Genomic DNA, 21,707 nt, shown 5'->3' with positions numbered 1-21,707 from the left:
ATGTCTTCAAAAGTGGATCGAGCAAATCATATAATTGACTCATTGGGAGATCTTAAAGGTGTAGTGAAACGGAAATGGTGGGCATTTTATTTTGAAGTTTCTGCTTGAAACGCTGGCTCTGAAGTTTCTGAACCAATCAGATCGTCGCATCCCTCCAGGCTATTGGGCCTCAAAGTCTGTGACTTCCTGCATGTGCAGTTTGGTTTGTAAACAAAGTATAGAGAGACGTGGGGCAAAGACAGGAGATTATTTATAACCTATAAACAACCTATATACATATTTTAGCATGATGATTAAGTTTAAAACGAGCAATACACTGTCTGGATGCCATCTTGAATGATATTAAAAAACAGAGTAGTTCTTTAATCAAAACCAGCTGTGGAGGAGGACAATGAAGCAATGGGAATCAAACGAGCTTCATTTGTATTGGTTTTTATAGATGTAGAACTCGACACGTCATCACGCAGCACGTTCAGGAAGTAATTAAAAATATTTGTATGGACTTTTGACACAAAAATGCGAATTTTCCCTTTTTTTGGCATCCATTGTTAGGTATGCATGCCCATGATGACCATGGATATGGTCTAGAAATGTGAAAAACTTATTTTTCATTTCACTACACCTTTATGGTCAGAGTTGACAAATGACTGTGAGCTTCAGTTCTTGAGCGATTCCCACGCCACTCTACCATATTGCCAAATTTCATGGAAAATGCACAGAACTTCCAAAACTTCGAAGAATGGCAGATCCCATACGAAAACAATAAGGGGTATTTTTTCCCTTCAGGCCTTTAGCCTTAGGTATTATTATTAATAAACTATTTTAAAAGTTGAGTGATCAACGGCTTCAATCTTCTTTTCATTCTTGAACTCTGCCTTCATGATTTTGGACTTGGGACTCCCGGTGGATGTCAGCCATTGTGTCATCTGTTTCACCTCACTGCTCGGGCCTTGCATCTGTCCTTCAACGGTTCCTGCATCCGTATTCCGGACCCAGCCAACCAAACCTAGCTTTTTCGCCTCCGCTTGGGTGTATTTCCTAAAGAACACCCCTTGCACATTGCCAAAAATCTCATAATCCACTGAAACTAAATCTTTACCAGAGGACATCATGAATGATTAGTATTAAAGTATAAGCTGTGTAACGACTACAGTGAAATAACAGACAGTAAAGCTTGAAGTATGCAGGATTCAAGTCCCTGATGGAATGTGTTTAGATCAATCTAATCTAATGTGGCAGAAATCACTTCACACGGGTGTGTCAGGCCAGCATGAGAAGGAATGCAGAGTGCAGGGAGTTGTAAACGGGTTATAGGTGTGTGACATCAGGGACAGCTATTGTTCTCCTGTGAATCTCTGCTCAAATGACTGGTTCCAGCTGTGATGGTTGATGTGTTTCGTGTTTCACACTTCCTTTTATAGACTCTCGGTGTGATGTAGATATCTCCATATTTGGATCACAGATGAGACCCATTATAGCACCACAGCAGTGTTGATTTCGTCGACTAAAACGAAAACGCAAAAATGTTCGTCGACTACCTTTTTTTCACTGATGAAAACTTGAGGTGATGGCTCCTTTGGTAACATTGCTTTGGTTGACATGCTGGGGACACAGATAACGACACTGATGCCTTCAGTGTCTGCACATCCTGCCTGATAGTCCTGAAGGCAGATCTTCTGTCTTCAGTCTTTCGCTCACTGTTCATTGCTCACTGTTCACCTCAAGCAGGACTTCAAGGTGTTTGCCTTTGCACAGTCTATATGGCTAGGACTCGTTCTTCAACCACTCAGAGAACTCCAACAGGGTGTTGGTTGCTCCTGGGCCGCATTGTGCATTGTGCGGTGGATTTTTACCTGTAGTATAAGGATATAATGTAACCTTAAGAGGCAGCAGGCATTTCTCTGGCAGAGGATGGGGGTTGACACACATTTACGAAGTGAACACTTATGGTTATAGATGTGACGTGTAAATGGCTCAATTGAATAACAACATTGCTGTAATTTGCATCAGTTGAGTCGCAGTTTCAATGTATTGATTTAGACATGTGGACGTGATGAAAGCACTGACAAAAATAGCTCTAATGGGCCCAGGCCGTAGCGTAACGGTCTGGGCACCGGACTGGTAATCCAGTCGCAGTGTGCCGCGGGTTCGACTCCCGGACCCGACACGGCCTTTACTGCATGTCATCCCCCCATCTCTCTCCCGTTTCCTGTCAGCCTACTGTCTGTCCCTTCAAAAATCAATAAAAGGCGTAAGCCGCAAAAAAAAATCTTAAAAAAAAAAAAAAAATAGCTCTAATGAGCGTGGTGAAGCAGCGGGATTGAAGAAAGCAATGGAAAATGTAGTTTAAATTTTCTAGTGGTTCTCCAGACAAAGATATTAGAGAGTGTTAATGCTGTCTCTAAATTACTCCAAACCAAAGACATGGAAATGCAGAAGGCCTCGAACTTGCTGGAGAATATGATAAAGGTCTTGTCCACAGGAATGCTTTTGATGAGGCAAAGACAACAGCACAGACGCTTGCAGACAAATGGGGAGCTCAGAATACCTTAGAAAATACAAGAGTAAGAAGAAAGAAACGTCATTTTGACGAGCTGTGTGAAGATGAGCGACTATCCAATGCAGAAAGCTATTTCAGAGTTAATATTTTCAATGCCAATCTGGACATAATCAACCAGCTGTCCCAAAGATTAATTAGTATGCGCAAGACCTCTCTCATGTTTGAGGCTCTGCACCCCATGACCCTCCAGCATGCAGGCGACGATGAGCTATATGAAAAGGCAAAACGTCTATCTGACCACTATACAACAGGGACCTAGCAAATGACTTTCCCACTCAACTCCTGTCAATCAGGGTCTGTTTTAAAGAAGAGATTGCTAAGGAGTCCTCAGTGTTCCAACTTGCAAAAATGCTGTTTGTGGATCATCAGTCTATCTGTCCGCTTTATACCGCTGCACCTGCGGAAAGCGCTCTCCGTGGTGCTGAAACCTTTTTTCCTGTTGTATTCCACTATTCCAGGAATTTCCAGAATTGTAACGTGTGAGAGATGGGATCTGTCACGGGGCAGCCCCATGGGCGGAGCTTGGGGGGGGTTCAGGGGGTTCAGGGGGGGGGGGGGGGGGTTTAACTTTAATACCTTCTGGCTTCTGACTGTAGTTTGTAATCATCTCTCTTATCATGATATGATGACTCGCTGTATGGCTGTAGTGCATGTGTGTGAGCTGCTGTACTACCTAAATAACTCATTTTTAGGGGTTAGGGCATTGTAAAAACGCTAAAATAATAAAATAAAGGTTAAAAAAATCGAGCGCGCACGCGCAGCGTCAACTTCAAGCTCCGCCTATGGGCAGCCCGTGCCCTTAGACAATATCAAGGACCTTGCAAATAGACCACACATTAAGTTAACTTGATCAATTTACAAGCAGCTGGACTGGAAGTAACGGTTTTATATATATTGTACACATGACATTTTTTGTAATTATTTAACACAATGGTTGAAAGAGTTTTAAATGTTTATTTGTATTTATTGACACTGAACTTGCATTGGTATGTCTGTCACCTGTCTCCCCTCTGCAGTGCTGGCACTCTGTATTATGTTTGGTCTTGTTTATGTTAGGTTCTCTAAATGAATTGGACCTATGAAAAATAGTTGAGTGTTTGTATATCTTGTATTCCTTTAATGTATATAGTAATGTGGAATAATTACTCATATAGTTAGCCGTGTGGCGAGTTAACTAATAACCACTTACATCATTAGAGGATGTTTTGCCCTACCTGTTTAAGAGCAGGATTGCTGCAGGTGGAGGCAGTTCAGTCTCACTTGAGGCTAGGTAAGAGACAACAGGGGAGAACTGCCAGCCAGGGAAAAGCCTGTGCCAGTTCCTGCTTGTCTCTTGATTTTATATAGTTTTTCACGTGTTTGTTTTGTTTTATTGGAGTGTTGTTTTGGCCAGTATTATTTATTTGTTGTACTGCACTTTCAAGGTAAATAAAAAGCCTAAAAAGTACTTGTGGACCTATTTTTTAATGAAGGAATAAGTACTTATGAAGGAGTACATAAGTACTTATGAAGTACTTATGAAGGAATAAATACTTTTAAAAGCCACCTAAATTGTGTGTGGAAGTATATGTTTCTTTCATTGTCTGTCAGAATGTCACACTATGTGCGTAAATCTCCAGATCCCGACTCTCGACTTTTCTCTCCATATAATTTATGATAGACACTTTACCATTGCTCTGGCGACTTGGCAAGTCCTGCACAGAAATGAATAGCTTAGTCAGACCTATAGAAGTGTCCACAACCAGTTGTGAGCTTGTAGAGTGGCTATATTTTCGAGCTGTATAATAAATGTCACGTTATAATGTGAAAATCCCTAATTGAGAGTGTAGGCCTAGCAAGCACCACAGATTAGACTGATCTAAAATCAAAGAAATTGCATAAATTAGAAGACATAAGAAGTAGTAAAAATATCCAATCTACAAGCTTGTGACACGCTGTGGCTTGTAGATCTGCTATTTTCAATAATTTGTGTCCCAGGCAAATGTCTGATCTCTCTTTTTGGTCTTGACCTGAAAAGTTTGGGAAACACTGCCTTTTATGTGGGTTTTTTGGCTGCCATAATTATGTGTTTTGCCATTATTTTCAATTTGTCTTCCTACTTATTTTATAACTAATATGTCTAATTTATTCCGGAAGTCTGCGCCATGTCCGGTGCCATGACCATATATGGTAACAAGGCTCACACAGGCATCGTAGCCTATACAATTCCGTCTGTTGTACAGACAAGACGGGAGGTTTGTTTGTTTGAAGCAGTGTTGCCAGTTTAAGGTTTGTTTATTTCTGTACCAATATATTAAGTTATTTGTCCACATTTAAGTTCCATGTTGTATTTGTTTATGATTTAATTGATGATTTGTTTTTATTTCCAGTCTTGGTAGCTTGATGTTCACGTGGTTTCCTTTCTTCATTCCTTTTGATTTAACGTGCAGCCAGTGAGGTAAATAGTTGTTCATGTGTTATTTTACTCCATTTATGTGCTTTATGTTTCCCGTTATTGTTTATCTGATCACTGTTTATTCTTTTTGTGTTTGGCTTTGAGACGAAGGCATGTGAAATAAAGCCACCAGTAATACAGAACAACTGAGTAGTTCTTGACATCAAAGGGAGTGACAGTGCATATTATTTAGTCTATGGGTGGAAACCATACACTCATCCTGTGACATGGTGCACTGGTCACTCCTAGCACACACTTTATTTTTTGGTCAGACTGTTTTTGTCATCTTGCATCTTCCACAGTGTTGCCTGTCGAAGTGGCTGGCCATGAACACACCGGGACCGCACTCGTCACACTCGCGCTTCAGGCGGCGGACCAGACCATTGTTGTCGACATCGTAGTATTTGAGCACGGCGAGTTTCTCCTTCCTCTTCTCGTGCTTGTTCTTCTTGGGGGTGGTGAAGGTCTTCTTCTTCCTCTTTTTGGCGCCGCCTCGCAGTCTCAGCACCAGGTGCAGAGTGGACTCCTTCTGGATGTTGTAGTCGGACAGGGTGCGTCCGTCCTCCAGTTGCTTACCGGCGAAGATCAACCTCTGCTGATCGGGAGGGATGCCCTCTTTGTCTTGGATTTTTGCCTTGACATTGTCAATGGTATCTGAAGGCTCGACCTCGAGGGTTACCGTCTTCCCCGTTAGGGTTTTCACAAAAATCTGCATCTTGTGTTCCTAATGGCGGATAAGAGTAATGTATGTACCACACTCTTCAGCTGAAATGAGGTTAAAATATCAAAAAGGTCTGTTCTTATATGCTCCACCTGTCAACCTGCTGATGTCATGATGTCTCAGCCATGTCCTTATTTTCACAGCAGCCGCACCCAAATAAGGTGTTATTTGACATCGCAAAACCACTCCCATCATGTGACATGGTACTTAGGTGGATCTTGGGACATAAATGGCGTGGCTCCAAAGTGAAGCTCTGACTTAACGTGATCAGCCTGTGTCTTCGGTCATCTATGACGTCAATCCCTGATGACATATATCTCTGAAATATGTCTCCAAATTTGGGCAACTATAGAGCGGTGCCCGTTGGAGCCTCTACAGCGGTGCCCGTCATTGGGCACTGGCCTACTTGGAACGATGCAATTTGGAAATGCCCCTTTTATCTCCCTTTTATGCCCATATATGGAGTTCTCATTCTGCCTCAGGTCTGCCTATACAGGCATGCCCATATTTGGGCATGCCTGTATAGGAGAGGCCTTTTTGGGGCGGTTCTGGACAACCGTTGGTCCGACCGACTCGACACCAACCACTGCACCCCCTGCGGTGGTGTGGAACGTGTGTCGACAGACAGACAGACAGACAGACATTAAGCAAGCACCATGAACCTTTAAATCTTTGAAGGTTGGTGTAGTTTTTTGGATAAGCTGCACAAACTGTTTTATTTGCTCAAGTAAGTATACGGATGAGTGCCATGCAATACACCGAAAAACTAAATGTAGATGCACAAGCTCTCCTATTTTTGAGAACCACAGTTCTAAACCACTAAATCCTAAGAGTTTTCTGAAACACTTATGTTGCTATATATACAGTAAAATGTATAGCTAAATTGAAAATCACAGATGCATTCCCAGTTTTACTGTGTTAGTGGTTTCTAAACTGGATGCCTTGGCATGTTCACAAACATGTCTGACTTGACCTCACCTTTATTCTCCGACTCTGTTGCCTTCAGCCTGGCGTCCATGGCAACCTTCATGAGCAGTTCTCCCATATCGAGCAGACGGTTCCTGTCTGTCTGTGATGTGGTCACCTCGCTTCTTTCATTCTTTCCTTCCTCAGTGGAGAAGTTTCCTCTGCTATTTCTGACACAGCAAAACAGAAACACCGGTACAAATAAAAAGGCTCTCATAATCTCTAACACAAAAATTTGTAGTGACCTAAACAGTTTAATAGTGCTGTGTGAGTGATAAAGGTGATTAATCTGGAGAAAATGAATACAGTACTATGTATACATCACAGGATGTTTTTTCTTAGCTCGACACAAATGCAGGAAAACTCCAACTGACTCCAACTCAAAGTACAAACAAAGTCTTCATTCTCAAGTCCTCTCATAAAACACACGGCTTGGTTGAATGATGGTGCTTGCTTTTGATTGGTCAATCACTGAATTCAGTTGTGCTATTTTTTAATAATGACCGCTGAACTCAGTAACAGGTTCTGTCTGGTACAGCAGACAGCCACGGCGATCATTCAATCAATTACACACTCGTTAAATCAATTACACAACATCACACCCTCAAGGCCATTCCTTTCCGAGGTATGAAGCGTAGGTCTGGTCTGCTACGCACATAATATAGCCTGCCCTACATCACATTGTAAACGTTTCTCTGGCCCACTTAACATTGGATTAATGAATCCAAACTGATTTTTTTTTATTTCTGTGGAAAAAGCAGGAACAGAGAAATCCTCCAGATTGGCACAGAACCGCGCTGACAGTGATGTACCATTAACCACTTAGTTCACTAAGTAGTAGGCTAAGTATTGAGGGAGGGTGGGTTGGGTTTAACGGTGTTAGCTTGCTTGCTGTTTCCTAACCCTAACCGCACACAAAGCCACATAGTCGGAATAATGGGATGTTGTTAGCATTAGAACAGTTTCTCAGAGCCATTTTAAACACTTAATGTAACACTTTAATTCCATGCACCCCCAGTGATCTGCTATTTCTGGCAAATTTTAGGCAAAGAGTAGAGACGATTCATGTGGTTAACTTAAGACTCAAGAGAGAATGTCACACCCCTGTCTTAGGCGAGGGTCGTATGAACATCACAGATGGCAAGGCAACACAGTATGGGCAGAGTTTAAACCAGTTTTATTCCCCAAGTGCAATAAGTGACATCAAACTAAGGAGACCATAATTATGTCTGAAAGTAGAAAATAAAAAGGATATTCAAAATAAAGTACTTCATATTATATACAATAATATAAATCAAACCAATCATTTTAAATAAATCATTATTGTATAATATAAGTACTTTACATGTATATATATATATATATATATATATACACATCATAATAAAACAGATCTAGATCCAAAATGCATTATACAAATAATAAACAAAACATCACCTCCTCAGAGACTGACACACTTCTTTGACCAGCTCCAGACAGCAGACTGACTGACTGGGCCATTTCCTAGAGCTATATACCCCCTGGCTCCTCCCACAACACAGGACCAAATGAAAAGAGGGGTAAACATGATCCACAACATGTTAGTCGCTCAAAACAGTCACAAAACAGTTACATATATATTTATATTGTAGTTGAGCTTGTAGCTCTGTTGTCTCACAAAGTCTTTAGTTTTCGAAAGTCCTTTTCCAGAGTCCTTTTAGACTCCACTGTCCCTCAGCGACAAGCAATCCTCCCCATCCCTAGAGGTGCAGTTGGTTTGGCCCAGTTAAGCTGTCTTAAAGCTGTCACTTAAAGTGACAGGACAGTGTGTGATCCATTTGCTGCTTGCTTATAGTTGGTTTTTTTGTTTTTTTGTCCCACGATTTTGTAACCCATTTTTCACCCCTGTGTCAATCATCCTGTGATGTGATCCTGGGCTCTACACACCCTCCGCCAACCTAGGGAGAGCAACGGACTTAACTCATGCTTCCTTCATGCTTGAGTGTCCAAGTTGCTCCTTTACACCTGACAGGGGGGAGTTTCCCTGGTTGGACGTAGCGCGTGGAAGGAACACGTTATTCCAACAAGTTCCTTTCCCCTCCATCAGGCGTCCCGGCTGGCCAGGGGGAGGCAGTTTAGAGACCAGGATTACTGCATGTTTTTGTGAGGGTACCTACCCTAGGGGACACAGGGAGAACATGCAAACTCCACACAGAAAGGCCCTTTCGCCAACCCCACCTTCGGGTATGGGCACTGATGACGCGGAGGAGGAAACACGCCGCCAGCACCCACAGCGCCCCGAGCGGGAATCGAACCCAGGACCTTCTAGCTGTGAGGCGACAGCACTACCAACTGTGCCACCGTGCCCCTTATATATAGTTGTTTTTGCACACTCTAACAGTGCGAGCAAACAGTGACAGGGTGGGGTCACACTGTCACAGAGAACAATGCAACGCCAGTGAAAATCGGCATTGTTAGGCTTAGGCAGGCATGTGACAACAGTGTGTGTCGTGTGACACAACTTGTGTCAGACCAGAGCTCTTAGTTAGCCGCCCTATTTAAGGTGCAGATCAATCTGAACATTTTCTTAGATTTTAGACGTTTGGATATCTGAAAGGAATTGTTACAGAGAGGTGTGGCAATTCACAAGAGAGGATCTGTATAGTAACAATTATGGACAATGTTAAAACTATTATGAAAAAGAAGGACCAAATTGAGGAGCAGATAAAAGCTTATTATGACATCTTGGAAGGTCAAGGTGTTGGGGTTTCAGGTCCCCTGGTTGACGCAGAAGGCTTCCCGCGGGCAGATATCGACTTGTACCAGATCAGAACAGCAAGACACAACATTTCGTGCCTACAGAATGACCACAAGGCCGTCATGTCAGACATAGAAGACGCGTTGCACAAGCTGCACTTGCAAGAGAAAGCCAAGCGTGAAAACAATGGTCAGGCCGAGGCGCAGTCTGAGTCTATGGATCACGAGGTTACTCTGCCTCCCTTTGCACGAGTGGACGCTGTGACACAAGCTTCTCCCGCATGTCAAGCTGGTCTTCAAGTTGGCGATGAGATCGTGCAGTTTGGTTCTGTGAAGACGGGAAACTTTCAGAACCTCCAGAACATTGCCGCTGTTGTCCAACATAGCGAAGGGAAGCCATTGCGTGTCACAGTGATTAGAGGTGGCCGACTAGCCCATCATGTGTCCTTGACTCCACAGCGATGGTCAGGGAGAGGTCTACTGGGATGCAATATTGTTCCGATCCACAGATGACTCTGAGATGATTCGACTGTCTTGAAGTTTCAGTTAATAATAAGCATCCCCACAGGGACATCTCACTGGGGCCTGGGGCTCGAACCTGGGACCTTACTGCTTCCGAGACGGCCTCTCAGCTATCACCTCTAAAGTAAAAGAAAAAGAGTGCTGTCCTGCTTGTGTGTATAGAATAGATGCCTAGAGAGACCATGCGCATTGTTAGTTAGGTACTTATGAAAACAACATGTTTTTTGTTTTGTTTATTGCAGAGTGTTAACTGTCACACAAAGGTCAAGAACAATAAGTTACTTGAGTAAATGTACTACACTGCCTGCTAATGATGCTGCAGTGCTTGAAACTAATAACTTTTACATTACATTACTCTGTACTTATAAGTAAAAATTTGAGGTGCTTTTACTGGAGTATTTCCAATGTTCAATACTTCTACTTACTCCTCTACATCTCAGAGATAAACAATTGTACTTTTACTCCACTGCAATTATTTGAAAACTATAGTTACTAGTTAGTTACTTTGTTACATTTGAATTATTATTATTACAAAACATACATTAACCTCTTCATCAGGCCTATATTTAAACTTTGAAAATAGCTCAAACTTGTGAGCTTGTATATCGGCTAACTACAGTAGCTTGTAGATCTGCTATTTTCAAACGATTTTAATTGTATTAGTGAGTATAGGCTTACTTTTACTTTTGCTACATCAACTATTTTGATGCCATTACTTTTGTTCTTTTACTTGTAACAGAATGTTTCAGTATTGATACATTAGTGGCTGGTACCACACAATGGTAGCATGCACTGTAATTAGAGCTGTATCCCAAGCAACGGGACGGACCCATTTTTGGGTCACAATTCCTTTTCATTCCGTTTCATACATTTAGCTCTTTTTTTTGTTTTCAAAAACTTTTTTTTCCCAGAAATTAAATAATTTAATTACCAAAGAAATCTGATTATTTCCATGAAAATGAGGACATGGCTGATTCTTAATGTCTGTATATTTTTGAGGGGTGCTAGCCCCTCCTATATACAGGTTTAAAAATGCAATTGACAATGAAGGGAAAATGTACATCATCCTGTCCCTAACACAAACATTACATGCCATTGACAATAAAGGTAAATTAATGTTTATTTTGTCACTGTTTGTTTTACATCACCATTAAATCACCTAATCATAGCAACATGAGTTAGACTTTAATATATTAGCGCCCCTCACTTCACACGGGTGTGATTTTTTTGTAATATTATGATGGGATAAAAAGACACATTTACACATTTTTCATTTATTTGAATTTTATTTGAGAATATTGTTAAATATAAATTCATAATATCAAAGGTCAACATTCTCTGTACCTGGAAAACACAGCCTGATATATTACTTTAAGAATATGCTATTATATCATGTACAAAAGTGAAAAAGAATCGTATAAAAAAGTATGAAAAAACATAAAAATGATATAAAACATTCAAACCTTTTACCCACATACATCTTAATGAAAAATATACTTCATAGTTCTTCACAAGCATAGAGGAAATCAACAATGCATGTTGTGTCCATATTTGGAACAGCTCTATAGTACCCAAAACTTCAGATGACATTAAAAATTGCTTACACCATGTGGTTATGTTTAGTGGCTAGGCCATTGCAATCGCCCGTTGATGTGTTCTATATACCCTCTATAAATGTTATGGCAAATTGATAATGTTCTAAACCATTATCCTCCATATTCTGTCTAAAGTCTACCCACTGTAATATTGGCACTTTGAAAACAGGACTCGACTTTGGGATTTTAATGGTTGCTTACGCAACCTTCACATTCTGGTTTCTGAAACACTGCGGGTCTCCTATTCTACAGAGATGATCTCCAGACCCCCCCTAACCTGTTTAAATAACACGTTAAAGTATTGAAGTAGGTTCCTGGGTTCAGGTCGGTGATGATGAAGCTCTTTCCTTCCACAGTCAGTACCTGAGATTTACAGGTGATGTCCATGGCCAACGTCAACAGTCATTTCTCAAGTGACATCTCCTTCATCCTTGAGTGTAAAGGAAAAAGCAACACGTAAGTTTTGCTATTTGCTATCTATGATTTTGTTTAAATTATATGTTGTGAAGCAGCTGATCTCCTCTGTCTGCTCAGGGACTAATTCAGACCTGGTACTCTAGATGGCAAACCAGAAAACTAGCAATTGTCCGGGCCCCCAGGACTAGAGGGCCAGTCCTATGAAGCATTCTTAACATCAATGTGCACTGAAGCGCGTACCTGATGTGACACGTGTTTCTTCACTCTCCCCTCCTTCGTTGCTGGCTGTGACGACCAGGTGACTGGACTGGACGTTGACTACGGAGCAGGACAGGTTGCCTGTGCTGCACAGCTGGGACTTTGGCGAGACGCTGTCGTCATACACCGTGTACGTGACGGAATGTACGGAAGCATTCCATGAGACTGTGGCCGAGGAGAAGACACCGCTGTATGTCACTCCTGTTGGAGGACAAGGAGCTGTGGGGGTGGAGGGGAGGGTTTATCGTTAGTATTGATTGTGATAACAACTGCCCGAGCGGCACAATCACATACATGCACCAACGTGGCTTTTGAACAATATGTATCAGTCTCAGTCTCAGTCTCAGTGTACCTGTATTTCCACTGCGAGCCACTGATTGGCCACTGGTTCCACCACAGTTCCTGCTTTCCACACTGGCGACGTAAGATGAACCACAGGGCAGGGGCATCTCGTAGGCAGTCGAGTTTGTCCAAGAGGACGAGAGGTCGAACAATGTCTGGTTGTCCCCGAGGAGACTACCCGTCATGGTCAGCATGTACTGGACATGTGAACAGGGGACCTGTGTCCAGCTGAAACGCAACACCTGGCGTGTTGTGTTGCGTGTTGTGTGTTGCGGCAACAGCCGAACCTGCACGTTGTCTGGAGCACAGGGAGCTAAAAGGAGAGAGTTGGACTGGTTATTAATACGTCAACTGTCATCATGGTGCGACGTGAATACAGAAACTATCGTATAGAATAGGTTTTAAATAATCGCAAAACATCCGTTTCTTGTAACAACTGTGAGATTTCTTACCGGCTCCAATGCGTACTGTGTCACTGACAGAACTGTTGCATGTCCCGTCTGAGGCCAGTACAGTGCCGTTGTACTGGACTCCACAGCGAAGGCCCTCTATGGTGCAGTTTGTGTCCAAGCTGTCACAGCACAGCCTGGCGCCACTGGCGTCCTGGGCGCAGCCGAAGTATTCCACTGCACCACTGGCGGGAGTCCAGGACAGCAGTGCCGACTGGTTGGCACAGTTGTACTCAACTGAGAGGTCGACTGGTCGGCATGGGGCTAAATGGGGAGGGGGGATTCAGAGTTTTGAAGATGCTTTTCTGAGTGAAGCACTTAAATGGGCATTCTACATTATAAAGCTAATGGTACGTTCTAACAGCAGGTGACAGCCTGGCGTATTTTCCGGAAGTGCGTTATTTGTCTATGGGACCCAGCGATAGTCGAAAAGTGGGCGGTGGAACGTCGTTCGAAAACATGAAAATAATGTTTCTTTGTTTACCCTCCATGAATGGTGATACGGAACTCCCTCTAGGAGATTTGTATCACCCAGAGTCACCGCTGTTCGCCTGCTGTTAAAACGTAGGGTGAGGATAGTAAAGAAAGCATTGTATTGGTGCCTGTATGTGTACAAGTTTTTCATTTTTGTGACCACCTTAAAATTTTATGTTTTAAAAGAAACCCCTCAACAGACCCCGGGGTTCGCATAGACATTACAGGGAAAGAAATGTACGTGTACATGTGTTTCTGTGTCTCTGAGCTGCGTTTTTAAACGTGCGTTACCTGTCTGCAACTGGATGGTGGCGCTGGGACGACTGTCACACAGGCTGTTGGCGGCGGTGACAGAGAACGTATAGAGGACACCACAGGCAAGGTCATCCACCATACACGTGGTGCTGGTGGAAGCAGTGCAGTTTGTCACGTGGCCTCCACCCACCGCCGTCACCGTGTACATCTCTGCCCCTAACGTTGCGTTCCACGATATGGTTGCTTCATTGGACAGACAGTCCAAGGAGCCGTTGATGCCTTGGGGTTCGCATGGAGCTGGAGAATACACATGAGAGGGAATTTGGTTGGTCGGATGATCGAGGGTTTAAGAAATGCAAGTTGTTGTTTTTTTTAAACAATTTTGGCGGCATGGCCACCCATACGGTACCTGATGAGATGTTGACTGGTGGACTGAGCTGGCTGTCACAGTATGCTTTGTGAGCCCTGACTTGAACAGAGAAGGTAATTCCGCAGGGCAGACCCTCGACGGAACACGTATTGTCGGAAGACGTGCACGGGAGAACTGTTCCGTCACCACCAGTGACGAAAGCTGTGTAGTTGAGGGCATCGGTGCTGGGATTCCAGGAGATGGCCGCGGTGTTAGAGGAACAGTTGACCCTGGCGCTTATATTCTGGGGCGGGCAAGGGACTGGGGAAAATGATGGATTGTTTTAATTAGATGAATAATCTACAGGTGGCAGCATGCAGTCAGTCAGTGTATAGTGTAAATTCTCCATCTCTTACCCGAGCTGAATGTCAGGGTCTGACTCGGATCACTGGAGCAGTTGCCGTTAATAGCCTTGACAGCTACAGTGTAGTTGGTGCCACACGTGAAGTTTCTAAGGGTACAGTTGAGTTCAGAGGACAGGCAGGTGGCATTCATAGAACTACTCCAGGCAGACACAGAGTACTGTACTGCCCCCCTGCTGGCAGACCAGGACACAACAGCAGTGTTCCTGATACAGTCAGGAGCTACCGAGACGCTGGTAGGAACACATGGCACTGCAAAGAGACGATGGAATACAGAGTTAAACATTACACAATATAACTGGGCTCAAAGATATTCTGTATAGTAAATGATTAGAACTGATCGGAACAAGAAAGAAATGTAACTAATTGTAACAATTAAGATCTAAAATCAGTATTATGATGAGTGGACATGCTATACGTACAGTATATTGTTTATGTTTAGTTAGGAGATTGCATTGTGGGGTGGCTAAATGATTCATTCCTCCCCCTTTACTCGTTTCTTACACTCATCCATGTCTAGATTGTAGCCCAAGTATCTCCCAGAGATACAGTATATGCTAAATATCAGTGTCTTTGGTGAGTGTCTCACCTGTTTCAAGTTCCACAGCTGAACTTGGTTCACTGTGACAACCTCTGTCAACAGCTACAACCCTGACAGAGTAGTTTCCACCACAGTGTAGATCAGTGAAAGAGCAGGTGTTTGCAGTGCTTGAGTTGCAGGTGTGTTCGTGTCCATCATTCGTGTCCGTTGCTGTTGCTATGTGCATGTTGGCCCCTGAAACAGGGGACCAGGACACTGTGCTAGCCCCACATTCTTCAGAAACAGAAACATTACTGGGGGCGCAGGGACCTGGAGAGATGGAGGGAAGAAGTGGAGAGAAAGAACGATTATTCTCTTTCATTTGTGCTTCAATTGATCAAACAAAAGTACATATGCTGAGCATCTTGAATTAGTCTATCAAATTAGTCTGTTGGAGACTGTTCATATTAGTACATAGTCTTTAGTCGCATTAGTGTGGTTGCTATAGGCAACACAATATTGTTCTCGGTCCGAGATTCTTTTTCATGTTTCACACACTGTTGTCATGCTTCACACGATATTGCAATATATAATATTATATTATATATTAAATATATAATGGTAAGACAGAATTCAGTTCCCAGTGGATTCCTGGTGACTTGTGTCAATGCAACCACACTTTCAATTTCCCAAAATTGCACCTTTCTAGTTAGTACATATTTTGTTCTCACTGTGTACCTGCACTGAAGTGAAGAGGAATGCTGGGATTCCCAGCACATGAGTCAGCATATGGTGTCACTGTGATGGTATAGTTCTGGCCACAGTGCATGTTGGGTATCTGACAGCTGGTACTGTTGGTGGAGCAGCCATGTATGTGTCCATCCTGACCCACTGCAGTCACATTGTAAGATGTGGCACTGGGACTTCTTTGCCAGTTCACATTGGCTGAGTTGGAACAAACCAGACTGGCACTAACACTCACTGGGGCACACGGGGCTGGGGAGAGAGATAGGTGGGGGGAGTGTTGTTATTGAGGATAAAATGTACACTTTAAGATGATATCCTAAGAAGGAAGGATCTGAATTTCTCATTGCTGAAATGTAACATAATTATTCATTCATTCATTCACTTCCATTGATTCGACTTAAATCTTTCTTAAGTGAAGACGATCCAAAAGCAGCATTACGTTGCCTTTGGCCTTTGTTGTGCATACATACAGTATATGTTCTCCATGTCTTACCTGAGCTGAATGTCAGGGTCTGACTCGGGTCACTGGAGCAGTTTCCATCAATAGCCTTTACATCTACAGTGTAGTTGGAGCCACAGGTGATGTTTGTAAGAGTACAGTTGAGATCAGAGGACATGCAGGTGGTATTCGAGGCATGGCCTTGACCACTCCAGGCAGACACAGAGTACTGTACTGCCCCCTTGCTGGTAGACCAGGACACAACAGCAGTGTTCCTGATACAGTCAGGTGCTACTGAGATGTTGGTAGGAACACATGGCACTGCAAAGAGAGGACGGATACAGAGTTAAACATTGTACAGCAGCATTAATAATGAAGTAACAAGAAAATAAAAATGAATGTAGCAGGGCTCCAGACTACCATTAAGACAATTGTAAATTAAGATTTGAACCTGCAAATTATTAAGGGGAAACATGGCAATGTGTTATAAAATAAAATATTGTTTTCTGAGTGGAAACATAATTTTAAATGAATTTACATTGTGTGGTAGTTAATTTATTTTTGACTTCCTCCACTTAATCATTTAATTTCATGCATTCATCTATATCTAGATTTGAAGCCATTTAATAAAATGTAATTGACACCTAATTAAAACGACCCAACAGGTAAAAAACAGCACTGCAGTGTTTTGTGGTGAACATCTTCTAACCTGTTTTTAGTTCCACAGCTGAACTTGGTTCTGTGTGACAACCTCTGTCAACAGCTACAACACTGACAGAGTAATTTTCACCACAGTGTAGATCAGTGAAAGAGCAGGAGGTTCCAACGCTTGAGTTACAGGTGTGTTCGTGTCCATTATGTGCTGCTGCTGTTGCTATGTACATATCTGCTCCTGAAACATTGGACCAGGACACTGTGCTAACCCCACATTCTGTAGAAACATGAACATTACTGGGGGGGCAGGGACCTGGAGAGATGGAGGGAAGAAGTGGAGAGAAAAAACTGATTAAAAACAACGTTCCAAAAGTCTGTTGAAGACTGTTCAGATGCATAGCTTTAAGATTTTAAATCTTGTTCTCTCTGAATACCTGCAATGAAGTGATGATGAGTGCTGGGATTCCCAGCACATGAGTCAGTATATGGTGTCACTGTGATGGTATAGTTCTGGCCACAGCGCATGTTGTTGGGTAACTGACAGCCGGTACTGTTAGTGGAGCAGTAATGTATGTGTCCATCCTGAGCCACTGCTGTCACATTGTAAGATGTGGCACTGGAGCTTCCTACCCAGGTCACATGGGCTGAGTTGGGACACGCCAGACTGGCATTAACATTCACTGGGGCACACGGAACTGAGAAGAGACAAAGGCAAAATCACAATGTTGACATGTTGTTATATCATAATGATGTTCAAGGAATTAAATGAATTTCGAAAGGAAATCACACACTTTCAGAAACGTTTTCAAGTCAAATGTTCTACTATAATATGTATTTGTTTATTCATTTAGCAATCAAGTCACTAAGTCCAACCTAGGTTCGAATCCATTCATTCCAAATAAATCTTTCGGAAGAGAACATGAATAAACCTAACAGGTCAAAAGCAGCATTAGTGTTTTTCGTGAACATCTTCTCACCTGATTTCAGTTCCACAGCTGAACTTGGTTCACTGTGACAACCTCTGTCAACAGCTACAACACTGACAGAGTAGTTTCCACCACAGTGTAAATCAGTGAAAGAGCAGGTGTTTGCAGTGCTTGAGTTACAGGTGTGTTCGTGTCCTTCATTCGTGTCCGTTGCTGTTGCTATGTGCATGTTGGCCCCTGAAACAGGGGACCAGGACACTGTGCTAGCCCCACATGATGCAGAAACAGAAACATTACTGGGGGCGCAGGGACCTGGAGAGATGGAGGGAAGAAGTGGAGAGAAAGAATGATTATTCTCTTTAATTTGTGCTTCAATTGATCAAACAAAAGTACAAAACGTATGCTGAGCATCTTAATTAGTCTATCAAATTAGTCTGTTGGAGACTGTTCATATTAGTACATAGTCTTTAGTCGCATTAGTGTGGATGCTAGAGGAAACACACTATTGTTCTCGGTCCGAAATTATTTTTCATCGTTTCACACACTGACTGTTGTCACTGTTGTCATGCTTCACATGATATTGCAATATATAATATTATATTATGTATTAAATATATAATGGTAAGACAGAATTCAGTTCCCAGTGGATTCCTTGTAACTTGTGTCAATGCAACCACACTTTCAATTTCCCAAAATTACACCTTTCTAGTTAGTACATATTTTGATCTCACTGTGTACCTGCACTGAAGTGAAGAGGAATGCTGGGATTCCCAGCACATGAGTCAGCATATGGTGTCACTGTGATGGTATAGTTCTGGCCACAGTGCATGTTGGGTATCTGACAGCTGGTACTGTTGGTGGAGCAGCCATTTATGTGTCCATCCTGACCCACTGCAGTCACATTGTAAGATGTGGCACTGGGACTTCTTTGCCAGTTCACATTGGCTGAGTTGGAACAAACCAGACTGGCACTAACACTCACTGGGGCACACGGGGCTGGGGAGAGAGATAGGTGGGGGGAGTGTTGTTATTGAGGATATAATGTACACTTTAAGATGATATCCTAAGAAGGAAGGATCTGAATTTCTCATTGCTGAAATGTAACATAATTATTCATTCATTCATTCACTTCCATTGATTCGACTTAAATCTTTCTTAAGTGAAGACGATCCAAAAGCAGCATTACGTTGCCTTTGGCCTTTGTTGTGCATACATACAGTATATGTTCTCCATGTCTTACCTGAGCTGAATGTCAGGGTCTGACTCGGGTCACTGGAGCAGTTTCCATCAATAGCCTTTACATCTACAGTGTAGTTGGAGCCACAGGTGATGTTTGTAAGAGTACAGTTGAGATCAGAGGACATGCAGGTGGTATTCGAGGCATGGCCTTGACCACTCCAGGCAGACACAGAGTACTGTACTGCCCCCTTGCTGGTAGACCAGGACACAACAGCAGTGTTCCTGATACAGTCAGGTGCTACTGAGATGTTGGTAGGAACACATGGCACTGCAAAGAGAGGACGGATACAGAGTTAAACATTGTACAGCAGCATTAATAATGAAGTAACAAGAAAATAAAAATGAATGTAGCAGGGCTCCAGACTACCATTAAGACAATTGTAAATTAAGATTTGAACCTGCAAATTATTAAGGGGAAACATGGCAATGTGTTATAAAATAAAATATTGTTTTCTGAGTGGAAACATAATTTTAAATGAATTTACATTGTGTGGTAGTTAATTTATTTTTGACTTCCTCCACTTAATCATTTAATTTCATGCATTCATCTATATCTAGATTTGAAGCCATTTAATAAAATGTAATTGACACCTAATTAAAACGACCCAACAGGTAAAAAACAGCACTGCAGTGTTTTGTGGTGAACATCTTCTAACCTGTTTTTAGTTCCACAGCTGAACTTGGTTCTGTGTGACAACCTCTGTCAACAGCTACAACACTGACAGAGTAATTTTCACCACAGTGTAGATCAGTGAAAGAGCAGGAGGTTCCAACGCTTGAGTTACAGGTGTGTTCGTGTCCATTATGTGCTGCTGCTGTTGCTATGTACATATCTGCTCCTGAAACATTGGACCAGGACACTGTGCTAACCCCACATTCTGTAGAAACATGAACATTACTGGGGGGGCAGGGACCTGGAGAGATGGAGGGAAGAAGTGGAGAGAAAAAACTGATTAAAAACAATGTTCCAAAAGTCTGTTGAAGACTGTTCAGATGCATAGCTTTAAGATTTTAAATCTTGTTCTCTCTGAATACCTGCAATGAAGTGATGATGAGTGCTGGGATTCCCAGCACATGAGTCAGTATATGGTGTCACTGTGATGGTATAGTTCTGGCCACAGCGCATGTTGTTGGGTAACTGACAGCCGGTACTGTTAGTGGAGCAGTAATGTATGTGTCCATCCTGAGCCACTGCTGTCACATTGTAAGATGTGGCACTGGAGCTTCCTACCCAGGTCACATGGGCTGAGTTGGGACACGCCAGACTGGCATTAACATTCACTGGGGCACACGGAACTGAGAAGAGACAAAGGCAAAATCACAATGTTGACATGTTGTTATATCATAATGATGTTCAAGGAATTTAATGAATTTCGAAAGGAAATCACACACTTTCAGAAACGTTTTCAAGTCAAATGTTCTACTATAATATGTATTTGTTTATTCATTTAGCAATCAAGTCACTAAGTCCAACCTAGGTTCGAATCCATTCATTCCAAATAAATCTTTCGGAAGTGAACATGAATAAACCTAACAGGTCAAAAGCAGCATTAGTGTTTTTCGTGAACATCTTCTCACCTGATTTCAGTTCCACAGCTGAACTTGGTTCACTGTGACAACCTCTGTCAACAGCTACAACACTGACAGAGTAGTTTCCACCACAGTGTAAATCAGTGAAAGAGCAGGTGTTTGCAGTGCTTGAGTTACAGGTGTGTTCGTGTCCTTCATTCGTGTCCGTTGCTGTTGCTATGTGCATGTTGGCCCCTGAAACAGGGGACCAGGACACTGTGCTAGCCCCACATGATGCAGAAACAGAAACATTACTGGGGGCGCAGGGACCTGGAGAGATGGAGGGAAGAAGTGGAGAGAAAGAATGATTATTCTCTTTAATTTGTGCTTCAATTGATCAAACAAAAGTACAAAACGTATGCTGAGCATCTTAATTAGTCTATCAAATTAGTCTGTTGGAGACTGTTCATATTAGTACATAGTCTTTAGTCGCATTAGTGTGGATGCTAGAGGAAACACACTATTGTTCTCGGTCCGAAATTATTTTTCATCGTTTCACACACTGACTGTTGTCACTGTTGTCATGCTTCACATGATATTGCAATATATAATATTATATTATGTATTAAATATATAATGGTAAGACAGAATTCAGTTCCCAGTGGATTCCTTGTAACTTGTGTCAATGCAACCACACTTTCAATTTCCCAAAATTACACCTTTCTAGTTAGTACATATTTTGATCTCACTGTGTACCTGCACTGAAGTGAAGAGGAATGCTGGGATTCCCAGCACATGAGTCAGCATATGGTGTCACTGTGATGGTATAGTTCTGGCCACAGTGCATGTTGGGTATCTGACAGCTGGTACTGTTGGTGGAGCAGCCATTTATGTGTCCATCCTGACCCACTGCAGTCACATTGTAAGATGTGGCACTGGGACTTCTTTGCCAGTTCACATTGGCTGAGTTGGAACAAACCAGACTGGCACTAACACTCACTGGGGCACACGGGGCTGGGGAGAGAGATAGGTGGGGGGAGTGTTGTTATTGAGGATATAATGTACACTTTAAGATGATATCCTAAGAAGGAAGGATCTGAATTTCTCATTGCTGAAATGTAACATAATTATTCATTCATTCATTCACTTCCATTGATTCGACTTAAATCTTTC

At 42.5% G+C, this 21,707-nt stretch overlaps 2 protein-coding genes across 2 annotated transcripts; one reads left to right on the top strand and one right to left on the bottom strand.

The window, feature by feature from the left end:
• Window positions 1-5,262: 5,262 nt before the first annotated feature.
• Window positions 5,263-5,709, bottom strand: LOC310871231 (ubiquitin-ribosomal protein eS31 fusion protein-like; the record flags this gene model as incomplete). The annotated part of the gene is made up of 1 exon (XM_083782721.1): window positions 5,263-5,709. The coding sequence occupies one exon, from the start codon at window positions 5,707-5,709 to the stop codon at window positions 5,263-5,265; it is 447 nt and encodes a 148-aa protein (XP_083638847.1).
• Window positions 5,710-9,333: 3,624 nt separating this feature from the next.
• Window positions 9,334-9,930, top strand: LOC310870052 (26S proteasome non-ATPase regulatory subunit 9-like; the record flags this gene model as incomplete). The annotated part of the gene is made up of 1 exon (XM_083781076.1): window positions 9,334-9,930. The coding sequence occupies one exon, from the start codon at window positions 9,334-9,336 to the stop codon at window positions 9,928-9,930; it is 597 nt and encodes a 198-aa protein (XP_083637202.1).
• Window positions 9,931-21,707: the final 11,777 nt, after the last annotated feature.

Source organism: Protomyctophum parallelum, assembly GCF_964188405.1.
Source record: "Protomyctophum parallelum genome assembly, chromosome: 14".
NCBI lineage: Eukaryota > Metazoa > Chordata > Actinopteri > Myctophiformes > Myctophidae > Protomyctophum > Protomyctophum parallelum.
This window is presented reverse-complemented; position numbering and strand designations above follow the sequence as displayed.